Below are 21243 nucleotides of genomic sequence, written 5' to 3' on the forward strand. Positions count from 1 at the left end.
CAAGTTTCTCCAACACCAAGTACTTGTAGAGAATCAAAAGCTGTTGTTTTCAAACACCAACAGAGTACTCATTCAGATAACTGACATTTAAAACTCTCCCCAAGTCCCCAATAGAGAAAAAGTGCTAGGTCACTTTCAACAGGTCTTTCTCAAGGGGAGGTACCTAGCTGCTCCACTGCATTTTCCAAGTAAAACATGAAACATTCAGCTTGAGATTTCCAGCACCTGTGCATCAGACTGTTTAAAAATATCCTGCCCTCAAAGAATGCTTCTCATTAAAGACTCTTTTATGTACCATTTTGTATATGATTAGATAGGAATGGCAATCACTAGAAACCTTAGCAGGGCAGTTTCTACCATGAAAAACAGCTTCTATGTACCATGGTAAAAATAAGATCTTCAATGCTAATTTACAATTCATAAATGTGGGCACTGGTCTATTTAAGGGTTTAAACTTTCCTTAAACCTTTTTTTTTGGGGGGGGGGCATGGTGTTTTATTTTTTGAAGAATGGTTCAAAACATCACACTAAATCAGGTGAAAGGTAAAGGTTTAAAACACACCATTTTATAAGGATGTTATAACATATGTAATGATGGTTACATATGTAATGATGGTTCACTTCACAAAAATCTTGTCTTAGAGCCTATGATACACCTAGTTGGCAGTAGCACACAGGTATTCCAAACTAGCCAGTCATCATTTGTCTCTTGTCTGCATCGACTTCTCATTAGCTGCCTTCTGCTTCTGATGCATGATCTCAGAATCCCTCTGCTTCCTCTGAGCGGGAGCAAAGCTTTCCTTTTCCCCTTGCGAATCTCCTGGGCTTTCTTCCTGCTTTTCTGGCGGGCAAGTTCTCTTTGATTTCCACAGGCCATGCCGACCACAGGGACCGAGCCTGGGAGCACGACTTGGAGAAGCAACAGTTCCCTCACACGCACGCCACCATCACCACCAGCCAATCTGGGAGGCAGCGTGCCAGCCCTCCGCGGGGCGATGCCTCGCTCTTTAAACCTTTTTTACTGAAGAAGGAAAGAAAGACTCCTGGAGGAAACTGTGACCCATTTGTCTGTAAGCAAGTGAACAAAGGGTAACTTACCATGTGTGGTGCACTGATTGTTGCTTGGAAACCTGCAAAACAAGAAGAGAAGGGCTGACACGCTCAGCTGTCGGAACAAGCCAGCTCTCCCCGCCATTCACTGCCTTTCTAACCTCCATGGATGACTGCCCATCATCAGTCTACACTTTAAGCATCTCCAGAAAATCAAACTTAGATTTTGTACCGTAGGGCTGCCTGTAGCACCGCAGTTAAAGTGAGAAAAGATAGCCATGCCTGAGGCATAGAAATAGGTCTGCTCCAGCCCCGCTAGTTTCTTCTCCTGTGCAGTTAGCTACGAAGGGAAAATCAAGTAGAAAGAGTGTTTGATTGGTTGTGCTGTATATTTATAACTATTTATGTATTTCTGTATCTCAGGGAGCACATTCCTACTGTTTGCAAAATTAAATTGTTTCTTACTTCTGGCAACTTTAAAAACAAAACCAAAAAATTAGAGCACTGGTAATCAAATTACTCTAAGAGACACATGACTTCAATGGTGTATGTGTGTGTGTTTGGCTATGGTTCAGTTTAGTCTTTATAATACTCTATTGTGGCTTTTAGCACTTCGTGTCTTTTCTAGTGCACTTTTCACAACACCTATTTACCAGCTTCTGCCTAGAAAGTGATTTTCACTGAGCAGTGGTGGCAGGTGCCTTAGGGGTTCAGAAGTTCCCCGAGATCCTCTCTGCTGACTGTGCTTCAAAGGAAGACAGCATAGCAGCTGGCCAACACAAACCAGAGGCCCTTCTAAGCCTCAAAGGCGCCCACTGCCAAGGCTCAGCAGCTCTGAAAACCTGCCTCAGGAGAAGGAGTTAAATAAGGGACCATCTGAAAACAAACACAAGCCAATAAAAGGAGGGCCAGGGAGGCAGAAAGTCGGCCATACCTTAAAATACTAACAAAAAGAAACGGCTAAGGCAAAAAGCTATCTCTAGTCAACACTAACATCTCTCCAGAAACCCTAGGCTCAGCTAAAACCCAAAAGTTCTCATTAAAAAGACAGCTTAAGACATTTCCCCCCAAAATTCCTTATGTGAAATACTGTTGGGGAGAATATGGACTATATATCATACACTACCAGAGTGTTAGAATGGATGTGCTTGGGTTAAGAACCTTACTAGGCACTGCAAGAAGAAAAGTATGAGGAGCTATGTATCTCTGGCCCTGCCACGTTGTAGCTGTAACAATTCTAGAGTAAATAAAGAAAACCGTGTCATTTTCAGAAATGCAGAGCTTACCTATTGACTGGGGAGAGTCCATGTAAGGGTTACATTTTGCATAGTGGGAGCGGTCTGTCGCCAGCATTACTTCGAATACTTTATCTGTCTTGATGATTCCATTTTCTGAAATGAAATGAGGCAAATACTGTAAGCAGGGGTGACTAATTCTAGATGTGTGGCGGAGTTAAAAAGGTTTGTGGGACAGAGCGAAACACTAAGGGAATGCATCAAAGCAGCGAAGGGAGCAAACAATGAAGTCCCCAAATACCAAAAATAAACTTTGGGGCCAGGATGTGGCACCCCATCAGACTCAACTGGAAAACACTAATAAACGTTAACAAACAGACCTGGAACTATTTATATGTTTTTCTATTTCGTTGTTGGTTTTTTATGGTTGTTGTTGTTTTCTTTTGCTTTTGTGCTTATTACTGTTTTTGCATGTCTATCTAGACAAGATAGGCGTGAAAAACAAGAAACAGAACAGATGGTTCTGAGAGGACACAGGAAAGGGGGAGGCGGGGAAAAGAAAAGGGGGTGCCAACAAATCCAAAGACAAGGGAAGAACAAGTAATCTAAAATTGATGGCAAGAAGGGCATAGGATGCCTGGTGGGGCTTGATCAAGGGCAATATAGATGAGAGGAATAACTGAAAGCCAAATGAAGGTTGAAGATGATAGTGGGACAAGAGAAAAGGAAAAGGAAATAGAGGAAAGAACTAAGAGGCAAAGGACATTTATAGAGGTCTAAATACAGCCATGTACACATGTAAATATATTTATATATAACGATAAGGAAATAGATCTATGTACATATAGTCATATGTTAAGTATCAAGGTAGCAGACGGACATTGGGTCTCTACTCAAGTACTTCCTCAACTGCAAGAACACTTTGTTCTAATAACCCGGCATTCTGTGATGCTGACCTTCCCTGGCATGATCACTGAAGACAAATGGGTGCATAAGCAAATGTAGTGAAGAAAGCTGATGATGCTTGGCTATCAAAAGATAGCCGCAAAGGCTTGAATATAAACAAGTGACCATCTAGCTGAGAAGCAACAAAGTTCAGACAGAAGAAGCACACCAGCTTGTGTGATCATGAGGTGTCAATGGGATAAGGTATCAGGCATCAAAGACCCAGAACAAAAAATCCTATCGATGTGAATGAGAGGGAGGGCAGAGTGGAGACCCAAAGCCCATCTGTGGACAACTGGATATCTCCTCACAGAAGCATCACAAGGAAGAGACGAGCCAGTTAGGGTGCAGTATAGCACCGATGAAACACACAACTTTCCTCTAGCTCAGCGGTTCTCAACCTGTGGGTCGTGACCCCTTTGGGGGGTGTGTGTCAAATGACCATATCACAGGGGTCACCCGATTCTTAACAGTAGCAAAATTACAGTTATGAAGTAGCAACAATGTTTTGGTTGGGGTCACCACAACATGGGGAACTGTACTGCATTAAAGGGTCGCAGCATTAGGAAGGTTGAGAACCACTGCTCTAGTTCTTCAGTGCTTCCTCCCCCCCACTATCATGACCCCAATTCTACCTTACAAATCTGGCTAGACCAAAGGATGTACACTGATACAGGTAAGAGCTGGAAACACAGGGAATTCAGGACAAGATGAAAATACAGCTTGGGGACATGGGTGGAAAAACAATTTAAATGCTCTAGATTATGACAAAGACAGAATGTAACCAAAAACAATGGAAGGAAAAAAGGACATAAAAAGAGAAGGTAGAGTAGAAGATCTTCAACTATGGTATCTACTACCATAGGAGAAACCAAAGGTATCAGTTAAAACTGGCAAACCAGAAGGTAAAAAGTTAAGAAAAAAGTGAAAGAAGAAGGTGGAAGGGCACTGTGAAAGTTATAAATACAAATCTCCCAAATAATAAAAGAAATATTCTTGAAATTAGGAAACACCAAGCACCAAGCAGGCAAAGTCGTAATAGTCAATGGTTAGCAAAGACAAACTTCCAGGACTTTTCTATTTTAAAATTATTATACCTTTTAGGTAAATTAACCCAAGTAGAAAAAACTATTTCTACACAAAGAAGTTCAGGCAATCTTTCTGAAAAGGTTTTGTTTTTTTTTAAATCATTTTATTGGGGGCTCATACAACTCTTATCACAATCCATACATACATCAGTTGTGTAAAGCACATTTGTACATTCGTTGCCCTCCTGAAAAGGTTATTAAAGTAGTGAACGAAAAAAAACTTAAGCAGAATAGAAATATTTACTAAAACATCGTCAAGTTCCAGATAGTGTCCAAAGTACTTTATTATATAACTATTTCTTCTAATTTTATGAAAATGTTTTACATTATCCCTAAGAATCCCATAAAGTAGGCACTATCATTAACTCCATTGGAGACTTGGCAGTATAGTGGTTGCGCACTGGGCTGCTAATTACAAGGTCACCAGTTGATCTACAAGCTGCTCCTTGGAAGACAGGGATTTCTACTCTTGTAAAGAGCTACGTTCTCAGAAACAAACAGGGTCAGCTCTACCCAGTCCTACTGGGTCATTATAAGTCGGCATCAACTCGTTGGCAGTGACTGTGGTTTTTTGTTATCATTAACTACAAGAACATGTGTTAGTGGCACAAATAGTTAAGTATCTGAGTACTAGCTAAAAACAAAAACAAAAAACAAATACCCAGAAGCACTGGGAAGAAAGGGCTGGCATGATCTGCGGCCAGTAAGCCAGTCTTGAAAAGCCTTATGAAGCTCAGTTCTACTGAAAGCACATGGGGTTCACATGAGTGGAAACAACAGCAACTAGTTTGTCTGGTTTTTGGTTTATCATCATCTCCCTTTTATAGATGATGAAATTGGGATTCAGAGAGACTTAGGTTATCCATGATCACAGAGTTAATCACTAAAAGGGCCAAATAGAAGTGTGTCTCACTATATTGCTACTAGCATAGTCCAATAGCTCAGCTCCTACTAGGTCCAGTCCCCAGAATAATTCTGGAGTAGTTCATATGCCCCGAAATTAATTCAAACTCCAGAGGAGTGATTCATGAAATCTAAAGGCCAAAAATGACAGAGTTCCACTGATGGGATTTTTACTAGCTAAAAGAGCTTTTCCCATATCCAGGCACTCTATCAGAAAAATTCCCAGTGCTAAGATGAAACGTCCTTTCTCTGTGACTCACAAGAACCACTAGTGTTCCTTTCTAAACCACAAAGGTATGCTGAATTTTATAGCCTCTCAACCTTTCTGATACATCTGGCCAACCCAAGTCTTATCTTTTTCAGATTAAGCAGCCTTACCTCCAATTAGTCATTGATTTTAGAAACTGCTGTAAAGAATATGGCTTTATTCAAAGAGCAATATGGTCTTTACTCTTGGCTTCTGGGAGGTAACTTATGTAAGGTTCATAGAAGTGACTGTCTTTGTCTGGTGGCTTTGGGCCACACCAGACAGTAACATGATTTAGGGTGGGATCAAGTCAGGTGTGACTTAGAGTGGAAGCTTTGGCCATCTGTCAACCCGGGGCACTGAGTTCAACCACATGGATAATGAATCAATCAATTTTACCTACATAATGAAGCCTAGGTTCCCAAACTTGAACTGATCGTTGGAATCACCTGGGGATCTGGTGCAATTACAGCTACATGGGCTCTATTTGCAACCTAATGAATCAGAATCTGGGTGTGGTGGGGAAGCCCAAGGATCTATAGCTTCATCAGATCCCCAGGTGAGTCTAATGATTCACCAAGTTTGGAAACCTAGGTAATGAAGCCTCAGGAATAACTGTAAACACAGAGACACCGGTGAGTTTGCCTGATTAGCAATGCTCTGTGCATATTGTAATCCTCTGGGAAAAAAATAAAAATACTGCCATCGAGTCCATTCCAATTCATAGGGGCCAACAGAACAGAAAAGAACTGCTTCAGGTCTATCTAGATAAGACAGGCTGGATACAACCTGGAGGAGAAAAGAACGGGATTGACGGTTCCAGGGGTACATGGGAGAGGGGGAAGTGGGGGAAAGGAAGCGGTGTTAACAAACCCAGGGACAAGGGAGCCACAAGTGATCCAAAATCCGTGGCTAGGAGGGTGTAAGAGGCCTGGTAGGGCTTGATCAAGGGTAATGTAACCAAGAGGAAATACTGAAACCCAAATGAAGGCTGAGCATGACAGTGGGACAAGAGGAAAATAAAAGGAAATACAGGAAAGAACTAGCAGGCAAAGGGCATTTATAGTTCATGAAGGAAGGGGGAGCGGGGAGGGAGGGGAAAAAATGAGGAGCTGATGCCAGGGGCTTAAGTGGAGAGCAAATGTTTTGAGAATGATGAGGGCAATGAATTTACAAATGTGCTTTACACAATTGATGTATGTATGGATTGTGAGAAGAGTTGTATGAACCCCTAATAAAATGATTTAAGGGGGGGGGCAATTACAGAGGTCTAAATACAGGTATGTACATATGTAAATGTATTTATATATGATGATGGGGAAATAGATCTATGTGCATATATTTATAGGTTTAGTATTAAGGTAGTATTGGGCCTCCACTCCACTCAAGCAGTCCTACAATGCAAGAACACTTTGTTCTATTAAACTGGCATCCCATGATGCTCACCTTCCCGACATGATGGCTGAAAACAAATGTGTGCATAAGCAAATGTGGTGAAGAAAGTGGATGGTGCCCAGCTCTCAAAAGATATACGTAGCGTCTGGGGTCTTAAAGGCTTGAAGGTAAACAAGCAGCCATGTGGAAGAAGCACACCAGCCTGTGTGAGCATGAAGTGTCAAAGGGATCAGATATCAGGCATCAAAGAAGAAAAAATCCTATCATTGTGAATGAAGGGGGAGTGCGGAGTGGGGACCCAAAGCCCATCTGTAGGCAACTGGACATCCCCTTGCAGAAGCATAGGAGCCAGTCAGGGTGCAGTGTAGCAATGATGAAATAAACAACTTTTCTCTAGTTCTTCAACGCTTCCTCCCGCCCACCGTCTTGATCCCAATTCTACCTTACAAATCCGGCTAGACCAGAGGATGTACACTGGGTACAGATAGGAACTGGAAACACAGGGAATCCAGGGTGCATGATCCCTTCAGGACCAGTGGTGAGAGTGGTGATACTGGGAGGGTGGAGGGAAGGTAGGGTAGAAAGAGGGAACCGATTACAAGGATCTACAGATAACCTCCTCCCTGAGGATGGACAACAGAAAAGTGGGTGAAGGGAGACGTCAAACAATGTTAAGATATGACAAAATAATAATAATTTATAAATTATCAAGGGTTCATGAAGGAGCGGAGAGCAGGGAGGGAGGGGGGAAATGAGGAGCTGATACCAGGGGCTCAAGTAGAAAGCAAATGTTTTGAGAATGATGAGGACAACAAATGTTCAAATATGCTTGACCCAATGGATGGATGTATGGATTGTGATAAGAGTTGTATGAGCCCCCAATAAAATTATTTTTAAAAGAAAAAAAAACTGCTTCTGTGGGCTTCTGAGACTGTTAACTCTTTATGAGAACAGAAAGCCCCAATCTTCCTCCTCACCACACTGATAGCAAGAGTGTAAGTGTCCTGATCCCACAAGGAGAAGAAAGCAGAAGCTCTGAGTAAGGTACGTCCTGTGCATGGCTGCATGCACTATCCTGTGCATGGCTGCTTTCCTTTGGCTGGTTTTCATCCAGAACACTTCCCTGCATTAAACTCTAATGGTGAGCACAGCTTGTAGGACATTCTGTGGGTCCTTCAAGTGAGTAACAGCCTGGGGATGGCTTGGGGAGGGACTGAATTTGCAGCTGGTATCAAAGTGAGTTCAGTTTGGGAACCTAATTCCATTAAGCTCTGTAGTCAGCCCTAAAACTCCTCATAAAAATCACCATATGCACTTTATTCACTCTTCCCTAGATGGTTAAAGTGAAAATCAAACCACCAGACACATTCTAAATATTCAAGTAAATTCAAGAGATCACTTCCCTTAACATACATACTTCTTATGCTCACTCGTTTCTTTGGCTGCTTTCTTATCCTACAAATTTGGTTTTCTGCTTCAGTTCATTCATTATTTGCTAAAACTTTCTAAGAATATCTAAATTGTTTTTCAGCAAATGTCACCAGTCATCTACAAGGTCATTACTAGGTGATTTCAATTTTTTTTTTCACCAAAAGGTTCTCACAATTACTGATTTTTGCCCAGGATACCGTTTTGATTGATGCTTAAACAAGTTACATTTACTATATTATTACATCCCTATTTTTGATCATTTGAAATTTATAACTACCAGTGCCTGGAAATATTTCTAGCAAACAGCAAATGAATTTAATGTTTTACTTGGCCTTTGTAGCTTAATTGTAGATAAATATCAGGCCTCTGTTACAGTGAAAACACATTGATCACCACACATGTGGTAAAGTGAAATTACTTGGTATGGCTCTTCTATTCAGTTTTTGTAACTCCCACCAAAAGACTACGGGCCATCATACAAACAAGGCGTACAAAACTAACTCGGGGATTGGTCAGTTTTGTCATTCTGTTGGGTAGAAGGGGGCTATCTCAAAAGCAACAATAGAAGAATCCCACAACCATCAAGAAAAACCCACCACCACCAGCATAGTGCTTGTGAAATCCTTGCTCAAAGTAGCAGAGACAGCAGGCACCAGAAGCCACAGCACCGAGACCACGACCCAGAGCAGTGGGCTTCTGAGCCCACAGAAAAAGTAAAGCTGGGTGCCTTCACTTTGGAGACTAGCAGGCAGAGTAGGGTGTCCTTTGGGCATTTATTAGACTAAAACTTTGTAACACTTGCCCGAGTAGGGAAGATGCGAAAGGACCATGGCTTGAGAGGCTGGGAACCACAGGTATGCCTGCCAGAGTGGCAGAGAAGTGCTCCTGGGAACAAAAGGCCTAAATCCTTAATGTATTTTATCCTGACTTTTAACCGGTTAACTTCCCAAAGAATCCTCATAATCATAAGATTGTCTGGGAGTTGTGTGGCCACTGTAACGGATTATGGAGCCCACCAGTGAGGGCCGTGGGAGGGATGGTTGGTGGCAAAGTGAGGTAAAGGAAGGAGGAAGGCACAGGCATGCCTGGCTTCTGCCTTGTTGCAAGCTAGTGTGGCATGGATTCTCCTCCTCCCCTGTGTAACCAGAGGAGGTCAGACGTGGGCCCGATGCCATCATTTCCCAAACTGTCTTGCAGTCCCAGGACCCAAGAACCCTAATTAAATAATTGTAACACTGGCTAATGTTGGCCCACTATCAACTGATCCAAATAAGAACTTGGTAAAGGTTCCAAAAAAGAGTGTGCAATAGGATTCAAGCTATAGGCCAAATAATAATGGGCTTCCATAAGTAGGAATGGCAGTGCAGAGAAAGATAAGTCAAATTCCAGAAGGAAGGAAAAAAGATACCAGACAAGAGTCATAGTTTAAAGATGAAGACTAAAATAAGGCATGAATTCACCAAAGATGACAATCAAACAGCCACCAAACATATGAAGAAATGCTCACAATCACTAACTATCGGAGGGCTCAAGTCAAAACAATGATGAAATACCACCTTACACTGATGATGACAGCCAAGTTAAAAACAAAACAGAAAACAGTAAATTCCGGAGAGGCTGTGGAGAGACCAGAACCCTAATCCACTGCTGGTGGGACTGTAAACATGTACAACTACTGTGGAAAGGATACAGTACTACCTCAAACAATGGGAAACAGCGTATTCCCTAAGATCCACTAAGCCTGTGCGGGGATCACCTTCCCTGAAGAAGAGTCATAGCACAGATAAACATACACACCCATGTTCACAACACGATGATAGACACAACCTAAATGCCCCTCAAAAGAAGACTGAATGCAGCACCTTGGTCCACACACAAAACGGCATACTCTGCAGAGCTAAAAAAAAAAATGGATAAAACCACGAAGCACCTCATGGCATGGATGGGACTGGGAAAGATTATGCTGAGTGAAACTAGCCAATCACAAAAGGACAAATATTACATGAGACCACTGTTATAAAGAAACAACAGCAATAACAAGATAACTTTCATGCCAAATGGAACACACCTTGGAGATTGCCAAATAGGGAATCGTAAAGGAGGGACAATTAAGCAACAAGGCTAAAAGGCTAACAGGTGTTAAAGTGGGTAAAATGGAAGATAGTCCACAAGAGGGAAATGAGATATCAAGGAGCGGGAGAAGGGTAAACTAATGGAGAGTTTGATTAGCAGTTTAAATTGCTGAATACAAAGTAGATGGTATGAAATGTAACCCCACCCCATCTAATTTACACACAAAAGAAGTTTTATTAAAAATAAGTAAGCATGCTTTTAAGCAACTGATGAAGTGTGAAAAATTAAGCACTCTTTTTCATCGTAGAGGGCTCCTGGATGCTGGCAAGAGTACCACAGCACCCCAAAATTCTCTGCAACGTGTCACTCAGTCATCCCTATTAATGCTGGCTACTGATTTTCAACTTTTAAAGTCAATAGATAAAGGGGGCAAGAGTTGTTTACTGCTCAGCAGGTAAATGCCCTGGAAGCTCCCCAATGTCCTTAAAAAGCAGAGGGAACCGATTACATGGAACTGTGTGTGACCTCCTCCCTGGGGGACAGACAACCGAAAAGTGGATGAAGGGAGATGTCGGACAGGGCAAGAAATGACAAAATACCCATTTATAAACTATCAAGGGCTCATGCGGGAGGGGGGAGCGGGGAGGGAGGGGGAAAATGAGGACCTAATGTCGGGGGTTTAAATGGAGAGAAACTGTTTTGAGAATGATGTACAAATGCGCTTTACACAATTGATGTGTGTATGGATTGGGATAACAGTTGTATGAGCCCCTAATAAAATGTTAAAAAAAATAAAAATCAAAATCAAAAAAAAAAGCAGAGGGCTGAGGGAATGGTGTCAGTTTGTAGGTTATGGAACAAGAAATAGGGGTTCAAATCTATGCTGCAAAGTTACAAAAGTAACCACAAGGGGAAACAAAAACTGCGGTATAACTATCGGGAGGAGGGGAGGGCGGTAAGGACAAGCAGGTTGGCAGTTATGTCGATTCTCAACTGTCTCAGCAGGAAGTCAGTAGATACTGTCTACAGTTGATGTAACAAGAAATAGCTCTCTACACATGTTGACACAGATTAAAATAAGAAAAAAGCCCAGAAAGGTAAAAGCAGTTCACTTTAGGCTCATTTACAATAGTAAAAACACCTATTGACTGTTTTGTATGTTAACCACATACGTCTGTCCAGTAGTAACAATGGCTGAGGTGCAGAGCAAGAGTAACACTGGCTGTGATCGTTAAGGTCTTGGGTCACCTTGGCTGGGCTGTGATTCTCAGTGGTTCAGCAATTAGGTAATAATGAAGTGTGGCACTTATGTACTGATGTAGTCATCCTCCATATTGTGATCTGATTATATACGAGGTGGTACCAAAAAAAACCAAACAGAATTGCGCTGGGCAGAGCAGAGCATTCTTAGTCCGCGTTTTTCCCACTAGGCGAACACTGAGCAACTCTTATGAGTTAGTGCAACCAGTGGCGTGGCCTAGGAAGGTTCTCTCTCGTCACAGTGAATTTTTCCCATAACAATAGTTTCCGCTCGAACCTTGTTTTAGGCTGATTTAAAAGAACAGCATGCTGTTGTGAAATTCTGTTTCCTGCTGGAGGGGAAAAAAGACACAAACTGTTGTAATGTTAATCTTTAGCTTACAAGGACAATGCTGTGGGAAACTCAAATGTACAGGTGGTTATCTCAATTCAGAAATGGTGATTAATGACAAACCTCAGTATGGATGTCCACCAATTTCCCGAACAGATGAAAATGTCTACTCAGTGCATTTGGAGTTCATTCCACCAGGTCAGACTTAATCAAGCTTTTTATTTAGAGGTTCTGAAAAGACTGCATAAACAGAACACAACAAAAAAGGCCTGATTTGTGCTACATAGGAGCCTGGTTTTGCCACCACGACAATGCACCTGCTCGCACAGCCATCTCAGTGCACCAGTTATTGGCAAAAAAAAGCATGTCTCTCTTGCCCCACACACCTTACTCACCTGACCTTGCTCCATATGACTTCTTTTTCTTTCCATGAGTAAAGACGGACATGAAAGGACAGCAATTTGATGATGTAGAAGAGGTGAAGAAAAAAACTAGGGAGGTGCTGTCAGCCACTCAAATGAGTTTTAAAATGCTTCCAAGAATGGAACTGCAGATTTGATAAATGTATTAAGTGCACTAGAGAGTACTTTGAAGTTGATACGGTTTTGTTAAAAAAATTTTTTGAATACATAGCTTTGCAAACAAAATTCTGGGGGTGTTTTGGGGTACCCCTTAGTATTCTCCCTGCCATGGAGCCAATTCCAACTCATGGCAACCCTACAGGGCAGAGTAGAATGCCCCCCCCTCCCCCGCGGGTTTGCGGGTTTTCTAAACTGTAACTTTTTAAGGGAGTAAAAAGTCTTGCCTTTCTCCCGTGGGATGCTGGTGGTTTCCAACTGCTTACCTTGCAATTAGCAGCTTGACTAAAAATTCATCTTTTAAATTCTCCTTACTTCATCATTATCATTCACATATACATATCTGTATAAGGGGATTCCAAAGTTTGTTAAAGATTTTCATTATCTTTCCATTCTCCTTTTCCATTGAACTTTTGGAAGCCTTTTCATCTATACCTTCCAGTAGCAAGATGTGGAAGGGACTTCCGTAAGAATAAAATATGCTGGGGTGCATCCTCCAGCACCCTGTGGTTGTGGACGACCTAACAAATTCTTATGGATGAAACGAGTGCAGAAATTGTCCTCTTTCCACCCTGCTAGCTGGAACAGGGAAATGGAAGGGAACAACCTTCAACCTTCAGATGAAGAAAAGGCTTGTTCAGAGTCAAGCAACAGCAGGGGCCTACATCCAGACCACCACTTCCATCATGTTAGCCCTTTAGTGCTTACACTTGGATTGTGACAAGAGAAACCTTAAATGTACGCCATTGTTATTCTGGTCTTTTGTTACAGCAGCTGAATATGTGTCCCATCAAACCAAAATCCACTGCCATCATGTCAATTCTGACTCATGGTGACCCTACAGAACAAGGGAGAACTGTCCCTGCGAGTTTCCTAACACTGTAACTCTTTACAGGCATAGAAAGTACCATCTTTCTCCTACAGTGCAGCTGGTGATTTCCAACTGTTGACCTCGAGGTTAGCAGTCCAACTCATTACTACTATGCCACCCAGGACTCCTATGGGTGGCAGTACACAAGCATATAAGGAGGAAAATGAGATCAGCCTGAAGCTCAGGGGGGGGGGGGGGGGGCGGGGCGGGGGTGGAACGTGCTGCCAAGTCAGTTCCCACTGACAGCACCCTTCGTATAACCTGACATGCTGCCGGCCTGCACCCCTTCACAATCACTGGCGTGCTGTGTAAGCCTCTACAGAACGCTCTGCGAGGATTTACACTTGGCACAGTGGTTAACAGAAAGCAGTTTGGACTCGTAAGCAGAGATGTGATAAAACCAAGAGCAGTACACAGTACATTCAGATGAGTCAATAATAGAATGGGTCTGAGGGAAGGGAAATTGATTACCGGAAGAGCCTAGGCTAGGATACAACCCAACAACCCAAACCATTGTCTTCAAAGTGATTCCCACTCAGAGCCACCCTGTAGGGATGACTGGAAGCCATTGATGAGAACTGCTGGTTAGTTTGGGGACAGTCTGAAAGCATCAACTATTACTCAAAGATTTTTGATCGGAGAGAACAGAAAACAAATGGAGGCCGCCTGGTAGAGAAAGAGGGCATTTGTGTTATCAACTACTGAAAATATGCTGCAGGGAGATTCCAAGCTATAAATACACATTCTCTAAACCTGTTACAAAATCGTATTTCAATAAAAGAAGTTCTACCTCCTTATATTCACTTATATGACTTGAACATTTGCTCATCATCTGCCCTGTATTTCTTCTCAACTGGCAATAAACCAGGGAAAACAACAATTAACACAACTTTCGCCTTTCACTTCGCTTCCAGACTGAATAGGTAAGTCCGGTGGGAAGTTGTGCTTGGAGCAGCCTCAGTACATACAGTCTGAAAGGGGTTCAAACAATTTTATGTGATGGAAAGTTCAGATAAAGTATGCACTTCTAAACAAATACATAAAATTAACAGTTTGCTTTTATGCTAAGGGAAAGTATGAGGGGGCTTCAAACAAAGTTCATGGAAAATTTCCATTATCTTGTAATCCTATCTACCCAAAAACTTTTTGAAACCCTCTCTTAATTATTCTTTGCCCTCTTTACATCTCTGACACACTAAAATTTTATGTGTAAAACCTTAACGTATAGGTAAAATCAAAGTATAAATTACATGGCCCTCTCCAAGATATGACAAAATACCCATTTATAAACTATCAAGGGCTCATGCGGGACGGGGGAGCAGGGAGGGAGGGGAAAAATGAGGACCTAATGCCGGGGGTTTAGATGGAGAGAAAATGTTTTGAGAAACGATGTACAAATGCGCTTTACACAATTGATGTGTGTATGGATTGGGATAACAGTTGTATGAGCCCCTAATAAAATGTTGAGGAAAAAAAAAAAAAAAGAAATTACATGGCCCTCTCCCTGAAACATACACATGTGATTTGGCACAATCTATACTGCTATTAAGAAACCAGAAGTAAGCAGTAGCTGGTTACCACTGCTGACATCTCTGAATGGGACATGGAAAGATCCTGACAAAATTTACAATCACTAAAAAGAGCAGGATTACTGGTTGATACAGCGGGTGGAATCCTTGAGACACTGGCCCTTATGACACCATTCAAATGATGTTGTCATTTTTAGATGACACTGAACTGGCTCCAACCCATAGCGACCCTATGCACAACAGAAAGTAACACTGCACGGTCCTGTGCCATCCTCTCAATTGTTCCTGTGCCTGAGCCATTGATGCAGTCACTATATCAATCCATCTCGTCAAGGGCTTTCCTTTTTTTTTGCCGCCCCTCCACTTTACCAAACATGATGTCCGTCTCCAGAGACTGGTCTTTCCTGACAACATACCCAAAGTATGTAAGAAGAAGTCTTGTCATCCTTGCTTATAAGGAGTACTCTGGCCTTACTTCTTCCAAGATAGATCAGGTTGTCCTTTTAGCAATCCAGGATACTTTCAATCTTCTTCTCCAGCACAACAACTGAAATGAATCTATTCTTCTGTGGTCCTGATTCAGTGGCCACCTTTCACAAGTATACCATGCAATGGAGAATCCCAGTCTTCAAAGTAACATCCTTGTGCTTGTTACTCTAAAGAGGTCTTGTGCAGCAGATTTACCTAAGGCATTATGTCTTTTGATCACTTGACTGCTGCTTTCAAAAGCATTGATTGTGGGTCCAAAGGCCAAAAAAAGTTTTTAAAAAATCTTAACTTCAACTTTTTGTCCATTGATCATGAAATTACCTACTAGTTCAGTTGTGCAGATTTGGGTTTTCTTTACATTGAGTTGTAATCCAGACAATTCTTGATCTTCAACAGCAAGCACTTTAATTCCTCACTTTCATTAAACAAGGTTACATCATCTGCATAATGCAGATTAAGAAGCCTTCCTCCAATCCTGATGCCGCATTCTTCTTCATACAACCCAACTTCTCCGATTATGTGCTCCGCACATAGATTGAACAAGCATGGTGAGAGGGATACAACCCTGGTGCATCATACCTTTCCGGGATTTTAAACCATGCCCTATTCCCTTGGTCTGTCTGCACAACTGCCTCTTGCACAACTATAGAGTGAACACATTTATACCAGGGAAGTATGTATTCTTTAATACCAACCACACCCATCAAAAGAGCAGCATTTGCCCAGGAACGAAGTTCAGAAGGGAGAAAACAAACAAAAACCAAACTCACTGCCATCAAGTTGACACCGACTCACAGCAACCCCATATAGGTCAGGGTAGAAATGCCTCTTGGTGAGTTTCCAAGACTAACAACTTGCAGGAGTAGAAAGTCTCATCTTTCTCCTGCAAAGCACTGATGGTTTTGAACTGCTGACCTTGAGGATCACAGTCCAAGTCATAACTACTATGGCACCACAAAAGGGATACAAAAAAGGAACACATGGAAATGGGGAGCACTGTGAGAAAGTGAGCAGAGTGCAACCACTACACTGGGAGATTGCAATCAATGTTACAAACAAAAATGTGTGAGATACAGGTTGGAAAGCTATTTGCTCTATAAAGTTTCACTCAAATCACACTGAGAAATTAAAAAATAAAAACCACCTAATCTTGGATTTGGAAGGGTCCTTAGAAATCTAATGCACATTCAAATTTGATGGCAAAATCCCTTCTACAATCTCTTTTACAATGAAATGGTCAACCATTCTTTACTTCAAGATTTTAAGTAACAGAAAGTCCAATTTTCGAAAGCCAACCCTCCCGTTTGGCCTAATGTGACTCTCTCCTACATGGTATTTCTTCAAGTACTTAAAACATCCTTCATTACTCCCTGAGGGTTTCTTCCTTGCTAAACCAAACAATCGCAACCCCTTAAAAACTGATGGTCATATAAATGGTTGACCTCATCATCCTGATGACCCTTGGCTGATTATCTTTGGATTTCACTGCCACTACTAAACAAGCAGACCAAAACAAAATGCAATACTAATAAAAACATGTGGAACAACACAGTGGACCTTACCTACAGCTTAAGACCACATTAAACAGAATGTAACAGACCCTGGCATCTAGATCTAGTGCTGTCCAGCTGTGCTACCCAACAGGGTAGCCACTAGCCTCACGTAATTACTGTGCTCTTGAAATATGGCTAGTGAGTGAGGGAATGAAAAACTTTTTTTGCTTCTTTTAAGCTTAAGCAAACACTCACTGATTTTTAAATTTTAAGAAATCACACCAATTAATCTTACCCAATGCACTGTAAGTTTACTTACTATTATGTACCTTTAAGATTGAAGTGAAAGAAGTTACAATGAGGAAAGTATTTTCTGGATTCTGAATGAGACCCAACTTCTGAAAAAAGTTCCTTGGGATTTTATTGGCTGCTTATATTTGGTCCTTGAATATAAAAAAGTAGGACTAAATGCTCTTTCACTAGAAACAAAACAATTTCACTATACATCTGCAAAAGTAAATGTTTTAAGGATATTAAAAACTATAAATTATTTAAAGAAAACTATATATTATCATCATTCTTACATATTCACAGACTTACTAAATATCAGCATTCTGGCCCCCCGCCCCCCCCCCCACCAAAAAACCTGATCTTCCAAAAGGCTTGTTCCAACTCAGAAAATGGCAAATCATTCCCCTTGTCCAGGCCTAAACTCATGGTGCTATATCCTTGATTCCAACTTTCTCCCATATCCCAATCTTGCTCTTTCCTCTGGCTGGAACACTCATTCTCACTTACCTGAGTGCTTTGCTTCTTGCTAGTCCATCACACTAAGTGACAGCTCAGCAAGGCTTCCCACCACACGTATAGGCCCTACACCCGACTGTTCTCCCTCCTTCCTTCGCCTCCACAGCACTTGTCACCATGTGGCACACTATACAGTTTGTCTGCTCCCAGTAGACATAGGCTATGGGAGGGAGTGGATGTTTGTTTTGTTCAGCGCTGTATCACAGAAGTGGCTAAACCATTGGTTGACTGTATGACTCAGCATCATATAAGCCAAAGGGCACAACCAGGGATGGAAAGGAAACAAAAGTAGAAATCACCCCCACGTAGTGTAGGGGATTGGATTTTTCTTTTAGCTTTTTTGTATTTTTCAATAAACATAGATAAATGAATGACTGTTAGTATTGTTTTAAGAGGCGGTGTAGCCCTTGAAGTATGTTAGTTAGGGGAGCACCTTCGACAAACCCCTGCTCTAGGGGGGTGTCTTTTCTAACTTTCAACCTCATCTTTCAAAACTTCTGCCACAACATAAAATTATCCCAATAAAAGTCAAAAATAAACTCTAAAGTAAACATTATTTAGGTTGTCACACATCCTGAGTTCTGCAAGCAGGTTCACAGTTGTTTTCAATTAAGCTCATTTGTTTCACAGGCACATAATAAAATACTGTGATTTTCATGTCTACAGACTTGCCCTGTCCAATACGGTAACTACCAGCCACATGTGGCTTTTTAATTAAGTTCATGAAAATCAAGCTGACAAAAAACCCAGGTCCTTTGTTGTACTAACCCCATTTCAAATGCCCAATGCGACATGTAGTCAATAGCCAGTAAGCTGGACAGCTCCAATACTGACATCACAGAGTTCTATTGGGCAAGTCTGCTGTATGCTTTCCCCAAAGTTTGCTTTGTAACTGATAAAGCAGTGGCTAAAATCCTGGCAGACTGAACCTTGTCATGTTCCATTCTCTATGCCTGTCATTCTTAAAGTGAGGGCTTTGGACCGAAAGCATTATCACTTAAAAATGTGTTCAAAATGCAACATCTTGGGCCCCAGCAATCAGTGTTCAACAAGATCTCCAAGTGATCCTGCAGCTTTTGAAGCACGCTCAAATTTCAGAGCCAATGCTCCAAGTTACTAAAGAGCAGGTGCCACCATAATAAAAACAAACAAAAAACCCAAACACAATTGCAGAATGCAGACAAGAGCATTCACTGTCTGCACTACCTGGAAAGGTCAGGATGCAGCGGTCTGATTTTCAGTCCAAAAAACAAACCCACTGCCACTGTGCTCAAGGTAACATTATAGGGATAACAGAACTGCCCCATCGGGTTTCCAAGGCTGTCATCTTTACAGAAACAAATTGCCACGTTTTTCTCCAGTAGAGCAGCTGGTTGAACTACTAACTGTTAGTAGTTAGCCAAGTGCTTAAACCGCTGCACTACCAGGGCTTCTCAACATTGATATAAGCTATGTGATATTAAGACATCTACTATTACAGTCTGAAATATCAGTTGAATGTTACTATTGTTAACAATCTTATATGTAACAGAACCAACTCTTGTCCATGCCATCACTCAATTATGTTTCATCATACAATTATAATGGCTTGGTATGTAAAAGACAAGCTCAGTAAATATTTTAGGAAAATAATTATAATATTAAAAATTAATTATGGACTTCGTTTCTTATGAACAGCCTTTAAAAATGTAATGTGCTCCCACTTCTAATTTGCAGATCCCTGAAAGAGCCTTTGTGGCATAGCAGGGTCAATAATGACCACAGGATCAATAGTTCAAACCCACCTATAGCTCCAAGGGAGAGAGATGAGGCCCTCCGCTCCTGTGAAGACTCACAGCCTGGAAAACCCTATGTAAGGCTGTTATGAGTTGGAATCGACTAGCTGGACAATGGGTTTGGTTTGGTTTTTCAGTTCAGTATCAACATCATCTTCTTCACCTTTTCTAATGATTCAATTAGAAAACTTTTAGTTAGGAAGAACACAGCAATGGAAGTACAATGAAGGAGGGTAGACGTTCCATTTTTTGGTGCCAAGTGAATTTTTTACATGGTTAAGCATTACTTTTAAAGTAAACTAGTACTATTTCTTAATATATTAGCTAGAACTACTTCAGCCAAAAGAAGAAACGAATGTTGCACAAGTATTTCAAAAAGGGTGAAGCAAATAAGTACTCCAACTTCCTACTAGACCTAATATAAAACATCTGCACTGTCAATGCATGCTAAATATTCCTTTCTACAATTTCCAACAGAAAGACAGCCTTATGCATTTTAGCCACAAACAGGAAGGCAATACACTGGAACAAGATTTAGTCTTGGCTTAACATAAACTTGGCCCCAAAGGGAATGATTTTAACAGACTGATTGATTACACATTTCTGGCGCCGCCGGTGTCTACTGGGATAACCTATGGTGGAGAATTAATCCCACTCCGTGGACAGAATGTCTACGGTGCGTGCTCTGTGAGAGCAGGCACGGAAAGCAAGTTAAGAAATTTTACAAAAAATGCTTACACACTACTGAACATCTGTGCAATCCACGGGAGCCTCAGTCACTCCCAGTTCTAATGAAATACCTCCCTATGAAGCCCTGGTGTAGTAATTAAGAGCTGGGCTGCAAACCTCAAGGTCTACAGTTGGAAACCACCAGCCACTCCACAGGAGAAAGACGAGGCTTTCTATTTCCCTAGAATTACTCTCAAAAACCTAAGGCTGTTGTGAGACAAAATCGACTCAGTGCCAGTGAGTTTGGCACAGTGGGTTGGTGTCAGGCTGCAAACCACAAGTAGGTCAGCAGTTTGAAACCACCAGTCGCTCCATGGAGAAATACAAGACGTTCTGCTATTGCAATTACTGTCTCGGAAACCTGCAGGGACAGTTTTCTCCTGCCTCTATCGGTTGCTGAGTTGGAATCACCTCGAAAGCAGTGAGAGAGGGGGACAATGACAATGTTTGACTGGGATTTGGAGATATAAACATTCTTCAGTTACTAACTACTGAAGACACAATTTCCACATTTTAAGCATTGTTTTCTTTTTAAAAAGGTCATCTGACTAATGTTAAGTCAATTTATCCTTGTATTCCTAACATAGATCCGGGCACATTATGGGCATTTAAAGAATGAGTGTTATGCTCTTTGGAAGGATTCAAAAAAAAAACATTCTTTCCTCCATGATATGATCGCTGAAGATAAATGGGGGCATAAGCAAATGTGGCAAAGAAAGCTGATGGTGTCCTGCTATCAAAAGAAATAGCGCCTGGGGTCTTAAAGGCTTGAAGGTAAACAAGGGCCATCTAGCTCACAAGCAACAAAGCCCACATGGAAGAAGCACACCAGCCTGTGCGATCACGAGGTGCCGAAGGGATTAGGTATCAGGCATCATCAGAACAAAAAAATCTTTTAGTGAATGAGGGGAGGAATGCAGAGTGGAGACCCAAAGCCCATTAGTAGGCCACTGGACATCCCCTTACAGAAGGATATGGGAAGGAGATGAGCCAGTCAGGGTGCGATGTAGCAAC

General features: G+C 41.6%; 1 protein-coding gene across 5 annotated transcripts in view; it reads right to left on the reverse strand.

The window, feature by feature from the left end:
* Positions 1-21243, reverse strand: part of PCMT1 (protein-L-isoaspartate (D-aspartate) O-methyltransferase) — a 48810-nt gene that overhangs the window by 25231 nt on the left and 2336 nt on the right. For all 5 annotated transcript variants that reach the window (XM_045294364.1, XM_045294363.1, XM_045294365.1 and 2 more), the window contains exons 2-3: positions 2337-2441; positions 1099-1130 (exon numbers count right to left, since the gene is read on the reverse strand). In XM_045294364.1, the coding sequence (XP_045150299.1) occupies positions 1099-1130; positions 2337-2403 (99 nt within the window). In that variant the 5' untranslated portion in view covers positions 2404-2441. The remainder of the gene's footprint in view (positions 1-1098; positions 1131-2336; positions 2442-21243) is intronic.

Source organism: Echinops telfairi, unplaced genomic scaffold (assembly GCF_000313985.2).
Source record: "Echinops telfairi isolate 266 unplaced genomic scaffold, ASM31398v2 ScPeMD7_3533;HRSCAF=4204_0, whole genome shotgun sequence".
NCBI lineage: Eukaryota > Metazoa > Chordata > Mammalia > Afrosoricida > Tenrecidae > Echinops > Echinops telfairi.